The sequence below is a fragment of the Anser anser genome, assembly GCF_964211835.1.
Source record: "Anser anser genome assembly, chromosome: 12".
Taxonomy (NCBI): Eukaryota; Metazoa; Chordata; class Aves; order Anseriformes; family Anatidae; genus Anser; species Anser anser.
The window spans coordinates 11,765,154-11,776,542 of record NC_139733.1 but is presented as its reverse complement, the minus strand read 5'-3'; the positions used below and the strand labels follow the sequence as shown (position 1 = coordinate 11,776,542).

The window sequence follows — 11,389 nt, the reverse complement described above, 5'->3', positions numbered from 1 at the left end:
CAGGACATGGGGACGAGGAAGCCACCTCGCCCGGCGTGGGGGTGCCAGCCCCGGCTGCTCCTTTCCCCGATTTTGGGGCCATTAACACACCCCCTCCGTGGCTGCTGCTTGCTCACCGCCAGCCCCCGGGCAGCACGTCCTGGGGATGAGTTTGCTCTGAGGTCGGGGCTGGGGCCGGTGCCGGCACGGGGACGGCCACCGGTGCCGCGGGTGCTCTCCGGGAGGCTGGGCCGTCACCTCCTGCGCCCGATGCGGGCCATCAGCTCGGCGTTGGCGGCCGCCTTGGCTTGCAGCTCCTTCTCCCTGGCCAGGTCGAGCAGGATTTTCAGGATGTGCGTGGGGACGTCGAGGGACAGGGACACCTTTTTCGCCGCGCTGCTCTTTTTTACCGGCGCGTGCCCGCCGGCCCCAGGGCTCGCCAGCCAGGGGAAGGCTTTTCTCATGGACTCCTCTAGCAGCAGGGTGGCTTGGTCCGGCTCGGAGCCTTCCACGGAGTTGTGGTCGCTTCTTTTGGGGAGACCCTGCAGCAGCCCCTTGGTGCCCATGTTTTCCCAGGCGGCCGGCTCGCCCCCGTCCCAGGGGAAGCGTGCCGGTGCGTCGGGCACCGCCGGGTCCCACGGGAGGCTCAGCCCCTGCCCGGTGCTCACCCAGGGCAGCAGCAGGACGGGCAGCAGCACCCTGCGGCACAGCGCAGCCTGCGGGGAGCACAGAGCCCGCGCTCAGCATCACCCCCCAGGATGTGTCCCTGTCCCTGTCCCCCCTGCTGCCCCCATCCAGATGCCCCCGTCCCCTCCCTTTCGGCCCCCCCCCAGCCCTTTGCCACCCAGGGCCGGGCGGTGGCAGGGGACACCCAGGGACAGCGGCGTCTCCTCCCGCAGCCGCTCCCCGTCCCGCAACACCTGCCCTTTGGCCGGGGACGCGTGACGTGGGCAGCGGGGCTCACGCCACCGCCACCTCCTCACACGCTGTCCCCAGTGGGTGCCACCCCCGCGGGGGGTGCCCAGCTATCTGGGGCAGAAGCTGCCCGGCCGGATGGGACATGAAGCAATTTGGCTAAAATAAGCAGCGGGGTGACGAGGGCGCGAGCGCGGCCACGTGCGCCGCATCCTCAGCATCCTCCTCTGCCCGGGACCCCGCGCTCCTCCCGGGGCTGGCTAGAAAAAAAGCTGGAAAGAGGACAACAAAAAGCATCCAGCCTCCTGCAACTCATCTCCTGGGTGGAAACCCTTTGGAAAGCACCGGAGCAGGCAGCCGGCGGCAGCTGGATTGTCTGGAAAGAGGGTGGCGAAAAGCATCCAAGCCCCCGTGACCCATTTCCCAGGTAAATTCCCCCGAAAGCAGCACCGTGGGGTGCAGCCTCACCATTTCCAGCGGGTCCTCGTCCCCCTGAGGCTCTCGGGGTGCAGGGGTGGCAGCTGGGGGTTTGCCCCGGTCCCCGCCGAGCCCCGGCTCTTATCCTGCCCCAGCTCCACCTCCCGCCCCCCCGGCGACACGCGGCGGGGGATGTTATTAATACATTTTGCCTAATCACAGATGAAATCACCCCGGACCGGGAGTGGGTGGTTGCCCCCCTCGCGACACGAGGGCTGGGTTTGGAGGGGATTCTAGGGGCTTGGTGCGGCTCAGGCGTAATTAGCTCACGTCAGACACGCGAGGGGATGTTTCTCCAGCTAACCGAGCCCTCCCGTGGGCTGAGCCTGATGTCGGAGGGAGGCTCTGGGAGCACCCAAGGGTGCTGAGGCTGGGGCTGGCCGTGGCACAGAGCCAGCACAGCAGAGCTGCCCGCCCAGGGTTCTCCCCCTGCCCCCTGCCCACAGGCTGGCGGAGAGAGGAAATAACGGGGGCTCTGTTCCTTCTCCCAGAGACGGGGCAGGAACTCACCCCCCGGCTGGTCAGAGCAGCCAAAATTAGACGGAGGCACTGATTCACCCCACACATCGCGCAGAACCGCAGCCCCACGTGCCCGCGTGCGTCAGCCACGGGCAGGGAGCGGGCACCGGGGTCCCCGGGGTGGGGACAGCCCCTTGGGGGGGGGACACGGGCTGCGAGGGGAGAGGCGACGCACCAAGAAGCAGGGCGCCTTTCCGTGAGCACACCTTTACTGTCCCGCCGTGATACACATATACATTCGCTGTATACAGATATACACAGAGCAGCAGCACGCGGAGGAGCCCGCGTCGCCTTCCCAAAGCCTTCGGGGGCGCGCAGGCGGGCAGGAACCTCCTCTAACATAGCACCATCCTCAGGGTTTCCCTGACGGCTCCCGGGTTGGGGGCAGGCGTGGCGCTGGCAGGGTGCTGCCAAGCCAGCGCGCCCGCCCAAGGGGAACCAGGTCCTGGGCGAGGTGAAATTTATTCAAATGGAGCGGGTGGCTGGGGCGGGCAGGGGGTTGTGCAGGGAGGCACCGCCTCGGCCGGGGACGGAGCAGGAGGCAGTTCCTGGAGGGGCAAGGGGGCAAGAGGGGAGCCTTCGACCTCGGGGATGAGGGTGATGGAGGCGGGGAGGGGGCCCAGCCATGCCCAGTCCCAGCTCCAGGCAGCCCAAGAGGGGACACGGGGCCAGGAGCTGTCCCAGCGGCAGCAAATAAGTTAAAACCCAAACCAGCAGCAGCCTGAGAAGGCTCGGGTTTGGAGAGGGGGGGGGGGGCGAAAGGCTTGCGAAGGGGCCGATCTCCAATTTGATAAAGATTTCACCTTAGTGGGCGACAAAACGAAAGGTGAAGGGAAGAACCCATGAGCAACAAAAAAGAGACGTTAGAAATAGCACCAGGTTCCTGCGGGGGGCCGGGGCAGCCCAGCTCCATCCCGAGCAGCAGCCGGGCAGCCCTGGACGAGGGGACGCTGCCCGCCCTACGCCTCCGGCCGCCCGCCCGCAGCGCTGCCAGCGCCGCCCCGGGGGGCACCTGCGGAGAGAGGCGAGGTGGCGTCAGAGCATCGTCCCTGCTCCATGTTAACACAGCCTGTGCCGTGCCGTGCCGTGCCGTGCCTACCTGCCCCCGTCTGCTGCCCGCAGCGCAGCTCGCACTCCCGGCGGCTGCCGAAGCGGTTGGTGTTGCCCCCGCAGCCGCTGTAGACGAAGGGCCGGCACTCGGCGGCTCTTTGGCTGTAGTACCAGCGCAGCGTGTAGCGCTCGCAGCCCCCCTCGTCCAGGGGCTGCCCGCAGGGCGAGGCTGCGGGGACACGGGGCGGCGGTGAGGGCGCACGGGGTGCAGCGGTGCTGGAGGCACGGGGCAGCCCCGCACCGCGGCACCTCCGGCCCAGCTGCTCTCCCTGCGGGCAGCGGGAGCTCACCGTCAGCGGCAGGCTGCTCCGAGCTGTCTGCCTCGTAGTCCTCCTCCTCTTCATCCGCGTAGGTGCTGTCGTACTCCAGGTCGTTGGTGTCCATGAGGACGCGCCTGTCCTGCCCTGCAGGCAGCACCCGCCGTGAGCAGCCCCCGTCACCCCCCCACCCTGCCCTTCGCAGCCCTGTGGGGGTTTGGGCACCCCCAGGTACTGGTGAGCAAAGGGCTGGGCACCCGCAGAGCAGGGGTAAAAGGGACGGTGACAAAAAGCAGAGGGATGGCACTAACCCTCCTCCTCCTCCTCCTCCTCCTCCTCGGCATGTGACAGCTTCAGCACAGGGACGAGGTGAGCGCTGGGAGCAGGGAGAGGCTGGGTGGGGGGGTACTGGGAAAACAGACCTGGGGGAGAGGACAGCACAGGCATCAGTGGGATGCGAGGGGACCCTGGGGCACTTTTCTGCTGCTCCCCAAGGGAAACCCTCCCCTTGAGGGTGCAGAGCAGCCCAGCACCTCCCGGGCACTGCTGCAGCCCAGGGATGGGGTGCTGGGGGCACCGCGTCCCCCAGAGGCTCGGAGGTCCCTGCTGCCAGCCCCGGGCACAGCAGGGATGCCACACGGCTCCTCTTGGGAGGGGGTTCCAGGCTCTCCATCACCTGTTTGGCCGCGTTCCCTCTCCTGGCGGACACTTCTTCCTCCTCCGTGGGCAGCGTGAAGGATGCTCCTGGCCTGGCTCCCCCAGCCTCCTTGGAGACAAAGCCCCCAGCTCTTCCCGTGCCCCCCCGCAGCCCCCGTGCCCCATCCCACCCATCACTGTGCCCCCATCCCCAGCCAGCTCGCCTGTCCCGGCTCTGGCTCCCAACACCACAGCAAGGACCAAGGGGTCCCAGGGGGTCCCAGTGGCCTCCAGACCCCCCCAAAAATGGTGGCCTATCTGGAAGCGCAGCCAAGAGGGGCAGGGGCACAGGGAAAGGGACGGGGACACAACCTGAGTGCTCACGGGAATCCAGGCGCCGCGGGAGCTGCCCTCCACACGCTGTGGGACAGACGGGGCAGGGGTTAGGGGCTGGGGGGGTCAGGGGCTGCGGGGATTAGGGGCTGTGGGGACAGACCCCCAGCCCCAGGGCAGGCAGGGGATGCTCACCGCAGTGCTGGCTCATCTCCTGCCTGACGTAGGCCCGGATCTCCTCCTCCTGCCGACGAGCAGGGGGGGGAACGATGTGTGTCACAAGGGAAATTGGGATTAGAGACGGGGAAAACTTTCCCCCGGGCTCACGTGCTGAGCAGAGCCCGGAGGTGGGGCATGCTCCTCCATCATCATCAGTGGGACAGATGCGGTGCCCTTCCCAGCCCGTCACCCCCGTGCCGGGGTCCCCCAGCCCCTTACCGTCATGCCCGGCTCCCCCTTCTCCCCGCGGAGCCCCTCAGCACCTGGACTGCCCTAGGGACAAGCAGAGCAGAGGTGGGAGCCGCCCCCGGGGCTCCCCGGGGCAGGGCCGGGTGCCCGCTCACCCACCTGCTCTCCTCGCTCGCCGGGGATGCCGGGCACGCCGCGAGCCCCCATCACCGCCTGCCCGGGGGGGCCTCTCTCCCCCTGCAAAGGACACGGGCTCAGGGTCTGGCCGGTGGCTCCCCTGCGAGCCCCGGAGTCTCCCTGCCCTCCCCGGTGCCCTGGGTCCAGCCCAGCCCCAGGAGAAGGGTCCCAAACCTCCCCTCCCCTGTCCCCTCCCTGGGCAGGGGGACACAAGGGAGGTCCCCAAAGCCATGGAGCTGGCAGGGCAGGTACGGAGCTGGGACACGACTCCTGATGCCGCCGCCTCCTTGGTCTCTCCGGGGACAGGTCCTGCCCCCACCGCAGCACGGACTCACCTTCTGGCCCTGCATGCCCTCGGGACCTCGAGGGCCAATGCTGCCTGGGGGGCCGGGGGGGCCAGGAGCCCCGTCACTGCCCCGGGGGCCGGGGGCACCGATAACGCCTGGAGCACCCTGCGGGAGAGCAGAGGGACGGGCTGGAGACGTCCCAGAGCAGGCACCGGGGCCATGCTCTGTCCCCACAGCTGGGGTGCCCCCAGAGCACCGGCTTTTGGGAGCATCAGGCTCCGATGCCCCACGGAACAAGGCTTGATGCTGGTGAAGCCAAAGCAGTGCGATGGATACGTCCCCTCCCAGCCCGCTCACCCGGTCTCCTTTCTCCCCCTGGTCTCCTTTGGCTCCCTGCTGCCCGTCGAATCCCCGGTCGCCCTGGGGAGAGGAAGGCGCAGGCGGTGGGGGATGGAGGGGAGCAGCCCCAGGACAATCCCCAAGGTCCCAGCATGGTTCTCCCTGCCAAACCCTGCCCTACCTTGGGTCCCATGAGTCCCTCCTTCCCGGGGACCCCCGGCACTCCTGACAGCCCCAGCTCTCCCTGCGGGATGAAGCAGACATCGGTGAGCCCCCGCTGTGCATCCGCACCCCATCCCAGTGCCACCCCGGCGCTTACCGGCTCGCCTTTCCTCCCCGGCAGTCCCGAGCGCCCCGGCAGCCCCGGCTCTCCCTACAGCAGGCAGGAGAGAGGCAGGGTGGGCGTCAGTCCTCACCCTCGGGGCTCACCCCGAGCAGGGGACCCTCACCGGGGTCCCTGTGACGCCTCTGTGGGGCTGAGGTCTGGGCTCAGCCATCCCCGGTGGCGGAGGGACGGACGGAGGGGCTCCGCAGCGTGGGCACCCACTCACCTTCTCGCCCTTGTTCCCGTCGAGGCCGCAGGCGCCTTTCATGCCGCGGTCACCCTGTGGGAACGGGGGGAGTCAGCGCCCTGCCCGGCCTGCACGGGTGCTGGCCGTCGTGCAGCGGGGACGACCCACCTTGGGGCCACGCATGCCCAGGTACCCCACGTCCCCTTTCTCTCCCCGGGCTCCAGCGATGCCATCCCGGCCGGGCTGGCCCTGCGGGAAGCGCACAGCGTGATGGGGACCCATCCTGCCCCATCGCAGCGTGGCGGCAGCACCGAGACGTGTCTCCTCACCGGCTCTCCCGGCTCCCCTGGCACGCCGACTTCTCCCTGGCGAAGGCAAAGGAAGGGCTCAGGCCAGGGGACGGTGACCCCAGCACCCCCAGCACCCCCAGTGGGTGCCCAGCCCCTTACCTTCTGCCCGCCGGGGCCGCGTGCCCCGGGGAAGCCCGTGGAGCCCTTCTCGCCCTGCTCGCCCCTCGCCCCCTGCAAGCAGAAACGTGGGGCACGGGGACGCCCCCTCCTGTGTGTCCCCCAGCCCTCCAGTCCCCCGTCCCCCAGCCCCATACCTTCTCTCCGGGCATGCCCTGCTCGCCCTTGTCCCCCTTGTCCCCTTCTGAGCCCTTCAGGCCACGCTCTCCCTGCAGAGGGGGAAGCGGAGGGATGGGGTCAGGGAGATGCACGTTGGGATGGGGGGAGCCAGCTCCCCAGGGCAGGACCGTGGGGACAACGCGCCCCCCGGCAGCGAGGAGCCCCCCATCTCTTACCGGCTCCCCCTTGCTGCCCCGCGCCCCGGCGGGCCCCTCCACCACGACGCTATCGCCCTGTGAGAGATTTGGGTTGAGCAGGGTGGGGGCACGGCACTGCTGTGCCCCCCCGCCACCACCCCAGCCCCAGGGTCTCACCTTGTCTCCCTTGGGCCCCATGGCCCCGACGTCTCCCTGCGGGGACGGGACGGTGAGATGTGGAGATGGGAGGGTCAGCACCTCCCTGGGGAGACGTCCCCCCCTCCCAGTCCCTCAGCCCCCGGGGGGGTCCCTTACCTTGTCCCCGCGCTCCCCTCGGGCCCCAGGCAAGCCCTGCAGGACAGAGGAGAGGGCTGGTTGGGGGGGGGACACACACACACAGCTGGGGGGGGGCAGCGAGCTTTGGGTACGTACCGTCGGCCCGCGATCACCTGCCAGCCCCGGGCGCCCGTCTTCACCCTGGGAGGAGGAGAAAAGGGGATGTGAGGGAAGGGGTCTGGGATGGGGGCACCCCCAGCGGCACCCCGTGCCTGAGGTGGGGACATGGGGGGGCTGGTGGTGGGATGGGGGGGGGTCTGTGGTGGTGCCTACCCGCGGTCCTGGGTCGCCACGCTCGCCTCTGGCTCCTGGCAGCCCGGCCCCGGGGTCACCCTGCAGGGGGAAAGCAAGATCTTGTCCCCGTCCCAGCTGCCCATGGCCCCAGCTGTGCTGTGTCCCCCCCCCGCCATGCCAGGGGATATCCTGTGACCCCCCCTGTACTGCCCCAAGAGCCTGGCACAGGGCAGGTGCCCACGTGCCATCGTCCAGAGCGGGCTCAGCACCACTCGAGGTGGGGGCTGCAGCCCCACATCCCCCGTGCTATAGGGCCGTCCCCGGTCTCACCTTGTCACCCTTCTGGCCAGTGGCCCCAGGTGTGCCCTAAAAGAGAGGAGAGGGTGAGCGAGCCACGGGAAGGTGGTGCCAGGGCCCCGTCACCCCGCCTGGGCCAGGATGGGACCAGGGACAGATCCTGCCCCCGCCCTGGGGGCACCACAGTACCGGAGCCCCCCCTACTCACCGCTGGCCCCGGGGGTCCCAGGGGTCCTGGTGGTCCTGCGGCGCCGTCCCTCCCGGGAAAGCCGATCAGCCCCTGGTGGGGACACGGTGCTGAGCGGGCAGGGACCGGGGCAGGGACCGGGACTGGGGCTGCTGAGACCCCGCTGGGGCTGCCCGAGGCCGCCCCGTCAGCGAGGCCGGGTGCTGGCCGCTGCCGTTACCCGCTCTCCCGGGGGACCTGGCGTGCCAGGCTGCCCGCTGTCCCCTCTCAGGCCCGGCTGTCCCGGTGCCCCGGCGATGCCCGCTAAGCCCGGGGGTCCTGGGGGTCCTGGCAAGCCGATGTCACCCTGCAGCGGGGAGAAAAGAGACGTGGCCCAGGGAAATGGGAATGTGCTTCTGCCTTGTCCGGCTGGGCCAGGATGGCATCGGGCACCTGGGGCATGGCGAGAGCCGGGGGACACAGGGACAGGGACAAGGGAAGGGGCTACCTTCAAGCCCGGAGGCCCGTCCTGTCCTGGTGGTCCCCGCACACCGACGCCGGGAGAGCCCTGCGTGATGGGGCAGAGAGCACGGGGACGGTCACCCCTGGGGGGCACGGGGTGCCCGGGCAGCGTGTCCCCGCGGCAGGGACACTTACCTTCTCCCCCTTGGCTCCGGACGCCCCCTTGGCTCCCTGCAAGGACACGGAGCCGTCAGGGAGGGCTGGGTTTTGCGGGGTGGCTGGGGCATGGGGTAAGGGGGGGCTCCCCTTGGGAGGTGACGGTGCTGCCCTCCCCCCAGTGCCCCCTACTCACATCTTCCCCGGGGTCTCCCGGCTCTCCGGATCCTCCGGGCTCCCCCTGACAGGGGGACACAAGCAGACAGCAGGGGGGTGTGACTAGGGGGGGGCAGCGGAGGTGACCGGACCCCCACGGCCCCCTCCGTGCCTGGGGCAACTCCTCACCTTCTCTCCCTTGGGGCCGGGCAAGCCCCGGGCACCCTTGGATCCCTGGGGAGGGGGAGAGAGGCATTAGGGATGGGAGAGCAGCACCGGGGGGGGGCTGCAGCACCCTGGGGGCGCACAGTGCAGAGGTTGAGGGCACCAACTCACCGGCTCGCCCAGCAGCACTCCCTCCAGCAGCGCCGGCTCGCCCTGCAGCGACACGAGGCTCAGCACCCTGCGGACCCCTGCCCGCTGCGGGGTGGGGGCCCCCCACGTACCCCAGCTCCTTACCTTCTCGCCCTTGGCACCGGGGGGGCCGGTGATGGCCTGGGGCGCAGGGGAGAGAGGCGTCAGGTTAGGAGGGCTCTGCTGCGTCCCGGCGAGCAGGGGAGGCTGCGGGGAGCCCTGCACTTACCTGCCCCGGGGCTCCGGTGTCCCCTGGCTCCCCTTTGGGGCCGGCAGGGCCCGAAGGTCCCGGCACACCCTGGCACAAAGCACGCAGCTCTCAGCCGCGGCCGCCAAAGCTCCGCAGCCCGTGCTGAGCCCCTCAGCCCCGGAGCGATGGCACCGGGCTGACCGGCCTCGTTACCATCTTCCCTGGCATCCCCGGCTCGCCGTCCTTCCCCGACACGCCGTCCCGGCCCGGCACGCCCGGCTTGCCGCTCTCCCCCTGCGGACAGCACAGCGGGGATGGGGCTGTGCACACCCCGCAGCCCCCCAGCCCCTGGGGGCCGGCATCCCCGCGGGACGACGGGTGGGGAAGGCACGCTCACCACTTGTCCTGGCAGCCCGGGGGCACCCTGCGGACCCTGTAATGGGGGCACGACCAAAAATTAAGCCAGGACCTAGGCACAGGGACGGGAAGCTCTCAAGGGATGGGTGCCTGCGGATACCTACCACCAGGCCGGGGGGGCCAGGGGGGCCAGGCAGTCCCATGCTGCCCTGGGGACCGGGCAAGCCCTGCAATGGAAAAAGCGGGGTCAGAGAGGAGATGCCACCCTGGCACATCTCTCTGGGACAGCCGGGACATCAGCTGTCCCCTGGGAAGGGCTGTGGGTTTGGGGACCAGGCTGGTGCTGGTGGGGAGGGAGTGGAGGCTCACCCGGATGCTGGCACCAGGCTCCCCCGGGTCACCCTGTGGAGACAGCACCTGCATCGGTCCCCGTGCCCCGACGCCCCTGCCACCGCAGCCGCACCGCGTCCCCACGTCCCCTGAACCCCCCAGGGGCTGGCTCCAGCAGGGGACCAGCCCCACATTTTTCCCCACGGCCCCCAGTGCCAGCAGGGCACCGTGCTTTCTTCTGCAGGGTCAAATGTGGTGGTGGTGGTGATGATGATGATGTACCTTCATCCCGGCTGGGCCCTGCGTCCCTGGGGGGCCAGCGGTGCCCTGCAGGGAACAAGGTGACATTATGTCCTCGTGGTGCCTGCTGGTGGCACGGCTCCTCGGGACGAGGAGGGGGCAGCAGGACAGCGCGGTCCCAGCACGGGGACACGGGGGGTGTCCTTACCGGAGGTCCTGGTGGCCCCGGCTCTCCCTGGTTGCCCTGGGGGGGAGGAAGAGATGCGGTCAGCGGATCCCCGGTGCACGGTGGCTCTGGGCACCCACACCAAGCAGGGACAAGCCCGGCCAGATCCCACCAGGATGCGCTGTGCCAAGCGCCCACGGAGCAAGAGCCAGGGGGACGGTGACATGCAGGGGGGGGCGGACACCTACCGGGCGTCCCAGCACGCCGGGGAAGCCTGGCAAGCCCTGCAAAGAAGCATGTCAGAGCCAGGGGGTAAGCGGGACCCCGGCACCTCCGAGCGGCCCCGCTTGCCCCAGAAGCTCCCCAGGGGATGAGCACGGTGCCACTGCGCAGTACCCGGCTGCGGGGTACTTACTGGGGGGCCGGGGGGCCCTCTAAAGCCCTGCGGGCCCTGTGGGGGAGGGAAGGAGGCAAACAACATGTGAATGCTCCCGCTGGGGCTGGTGGCAGCTGCTGTGGGACCACGGGACCTTCCCACCCCTCCCAGAACACATCCCCCCCGCATCCCCACTCACCGGCTTCCCCTCGGGGCCAGCCAGACCCCTCTCTCCTGGAAGGCCCTGGAAGAAGAGGTGGAGACAGTGGGGTGGAGATGGGGCCACGGGGATGGTGGAGATGGAATGGAGATGGAGACGGGAACGGAGATGGAGACGGGAACGGAGATGGAGACGGGAACGGAGATGGAGACGGGAACGGAGATGGAGACGGGAACGGAGATGGGGGATGGGGAAGATGGAAATGGAGGTGGAGACCATGGGGATGAGGAGGATGGGGATGATGGAGTTGGGGGTGGAGACCATGAGCATGAGGATGAGGATGGGGATGAAGACCATGGGGATGATGGGGATGGGAATGGAGACTGTGGGGATGATGGGGATGGGAATGATGGAGGCAGGGATGAAGACCATGGGGATGAGGACCATGGGGATGAGGACGAGGACCATGGGGATGGAGACCATGGGGATGATGGGGACTGAGGTCCAGTGCCATACTCACCGGGGAGCCATCCCTGCCCTTCTCGCCAGGCTCTCCTCGCTCGCCCCGCGGCCCGCCTTCGCCCTGCAGTGGGGAGAGGCGCGGGGTTGTGGGACCTGCGCTGCAGGCAGGGCCGTCCCCGTCCCCGTCCCCCCGCCTGGCCCCACATCCCTCTTGCACCCAGAGAGGGGCGTCCCC

At 69.5% G+C, this 11,389-nt stretch overlaps 2 protein-coding genes across 9 annotated transcripts in view; both read right to left on the bottom strand.

Moving 5' to 3' along the window:
* Positions 1-33: 33 nt before the first annotated feature.
* Positions 34-1,898, bottom strand: UCN2 (urocortin 2). Its single transcript, XM_083795351.1, has 2 exons — positions 1,363-1,898; positions 34-695 (listed from the first exon to the last, which is right to left on the bottom strand). The coding sequence occupies exons 1-2, from the start codon at positions 1,363-1,365 to the stop codon at positions 234-236; spliced, it is 465 nt and encodes a 154-aa protein (XP_083651477.1). The 5' UTR covers positions 1,366-1,898; the 3' UTR covers positions 34-233.
* Positions 1,899-2,081: 183 nt separating this feature from the next.
* The window catches only part of COL7A1 (collagen type VII alpha 1 chain), a 31,130-nt gene continuing 21,822 nt past the window's right edge, over positions 2,082-11,389 (bottom strand). For 3 of the 8 annotated variants that reach the window (XM_083795330.1, XM_083795329.1, XM_083795332.1), the window contains exons 79-121: positions 11,213-11,275; positions 10,732-10,776; positions 10,572-10,607; positions 10,405-10,440; positions 10,199-10,234; positions 10,033-10,077; positions 9,790-9,822; positions 9,585-9,647; positions 9,461-9,496; positions 9,277-9,357; positions 9,103-9,171; positions 8,979-9,014; positions 8,856-8,897; positions 8,709-8,753; positions 8,560-8,604; positions 8,403-8,438; positions 8,254-8,313; positions 7,987-8,112; positions 7,788-7,859; positions 7,613-7,648; positions 7,322-7,381; positions 7,145-7,189; positions 7,028-7,063; positions 6,890-6,925; positions 6,752-6,808; positions 6,554-6,625; positions 6,399-6,470; positions 6,279-6,314; positions 6,118-6,198; positions 5,989-6,042; positions 5,757-5,810; positions 5,619-5,681; positions 5,456-5,518; positions 5,147-5,263; positions 4,794-4,871; positions 4,665-4,718; positions 4,422-4,470; positions 4,266-4,313; positions 3,934-4,023; positions 3,569-3,679; positions 3,291-3,404; positions 2,990-3,169; positions 2,082-2,902 (exon numbers count right to left, since the gene is read on the bottom strand). In XM_083795330.1, coding sequence (XP_083651456.1) covers positions 2,850-2,902; positions 2,990-3,169; positions 3,291-3,404; positions 3,569-3,679; positions 3,934-4,023; positions 4,266-4,313; positions 4,422-4,470; positions 4,665-4,718; positions 4,794-4,871; positions 5,147-5,263; positions 5,456-5,518; positions 5,619-5,681; positions 5,757-5,810; positions 5,989-6,042; positions 6,118-6,198; positions 6,279-6,314; positions 6,399-6,470; positions 6,554-6,625; positions 6,752-6,808; positions 6,890-6,925; positions 7,028-7,063; positions 7,145-7,189; positions 7,322-7,381; positions 7,613-7,648; positions 7,788-7,859; positions 7,987-8,112; positions 8,254-8,313; positions 8,403-8,438; positions 8,560-8,604; positions 8,709-8,753; positions 8,856-8,897; positions 8,979-9,014; positions 9,103-9,171; positions 9,277-9,357; positions 9,461-9,496; positions 9,585-9,647; positions 9,790-9,822; positions 10,033-10,077; positions 10,199-10,234; positions 10,405-10,440; positions 10,572-10,607; positions 10,732-10,776; positions 11,213-11,275 — 2,664 coding nt within the window. In that variant the 3' untranslated portion in view covers positions 2,082-2,849. Of the gene's footprint in view, positions 2,903-2,989; positions 3,170-3,290; positions 3,406-3,568; positions 3,680-3,933; positions 4,024-4,265; positions 4,314-4,421; positions 4,471-4,664; positions 4,719-4,793; positions 4,872-5,146; positions 5,264-5,455; positions 5,519-5,618; positions 5,682-5,756; positions 5,811-5,988; positions 6,043-6,117; positions 6,199-6,278; positions 6,315-6,398; positions 6,471-6,553; positions 6,626-6,751; positions 6,809-6,889; positions 6,926-7,027; positions 7,064-7,144; positions 7,190-7,321; positions 7,382-7,612; positions 7,649-7,787; positions 7,860-7,986; positions 8,113-8,253; positions 8,314-8,402; positions 8,439-8,559; positions 8,605-8,708; positions 8,754-8,855; positions 8,898-8,978; positions 9,015-9,102; positions 9,172-9,276; positions 9,358-9,460; positions 9,497-9,584; positions 9,648-9,789; positions 9,823-10,032; positions 10,078-10,198; positions 10,235-10,404; positions 10,441-10,571; positions 10,608-10,731; positions 10,777-11,212; positions 11,276-11,389 lie in introns of all 8 variants that reach the window. The other 5 variants (XM_083795333.1, XM_083795334.1, XM_083795331.1 and 2 more) reach the window with 5 other exon arrangements.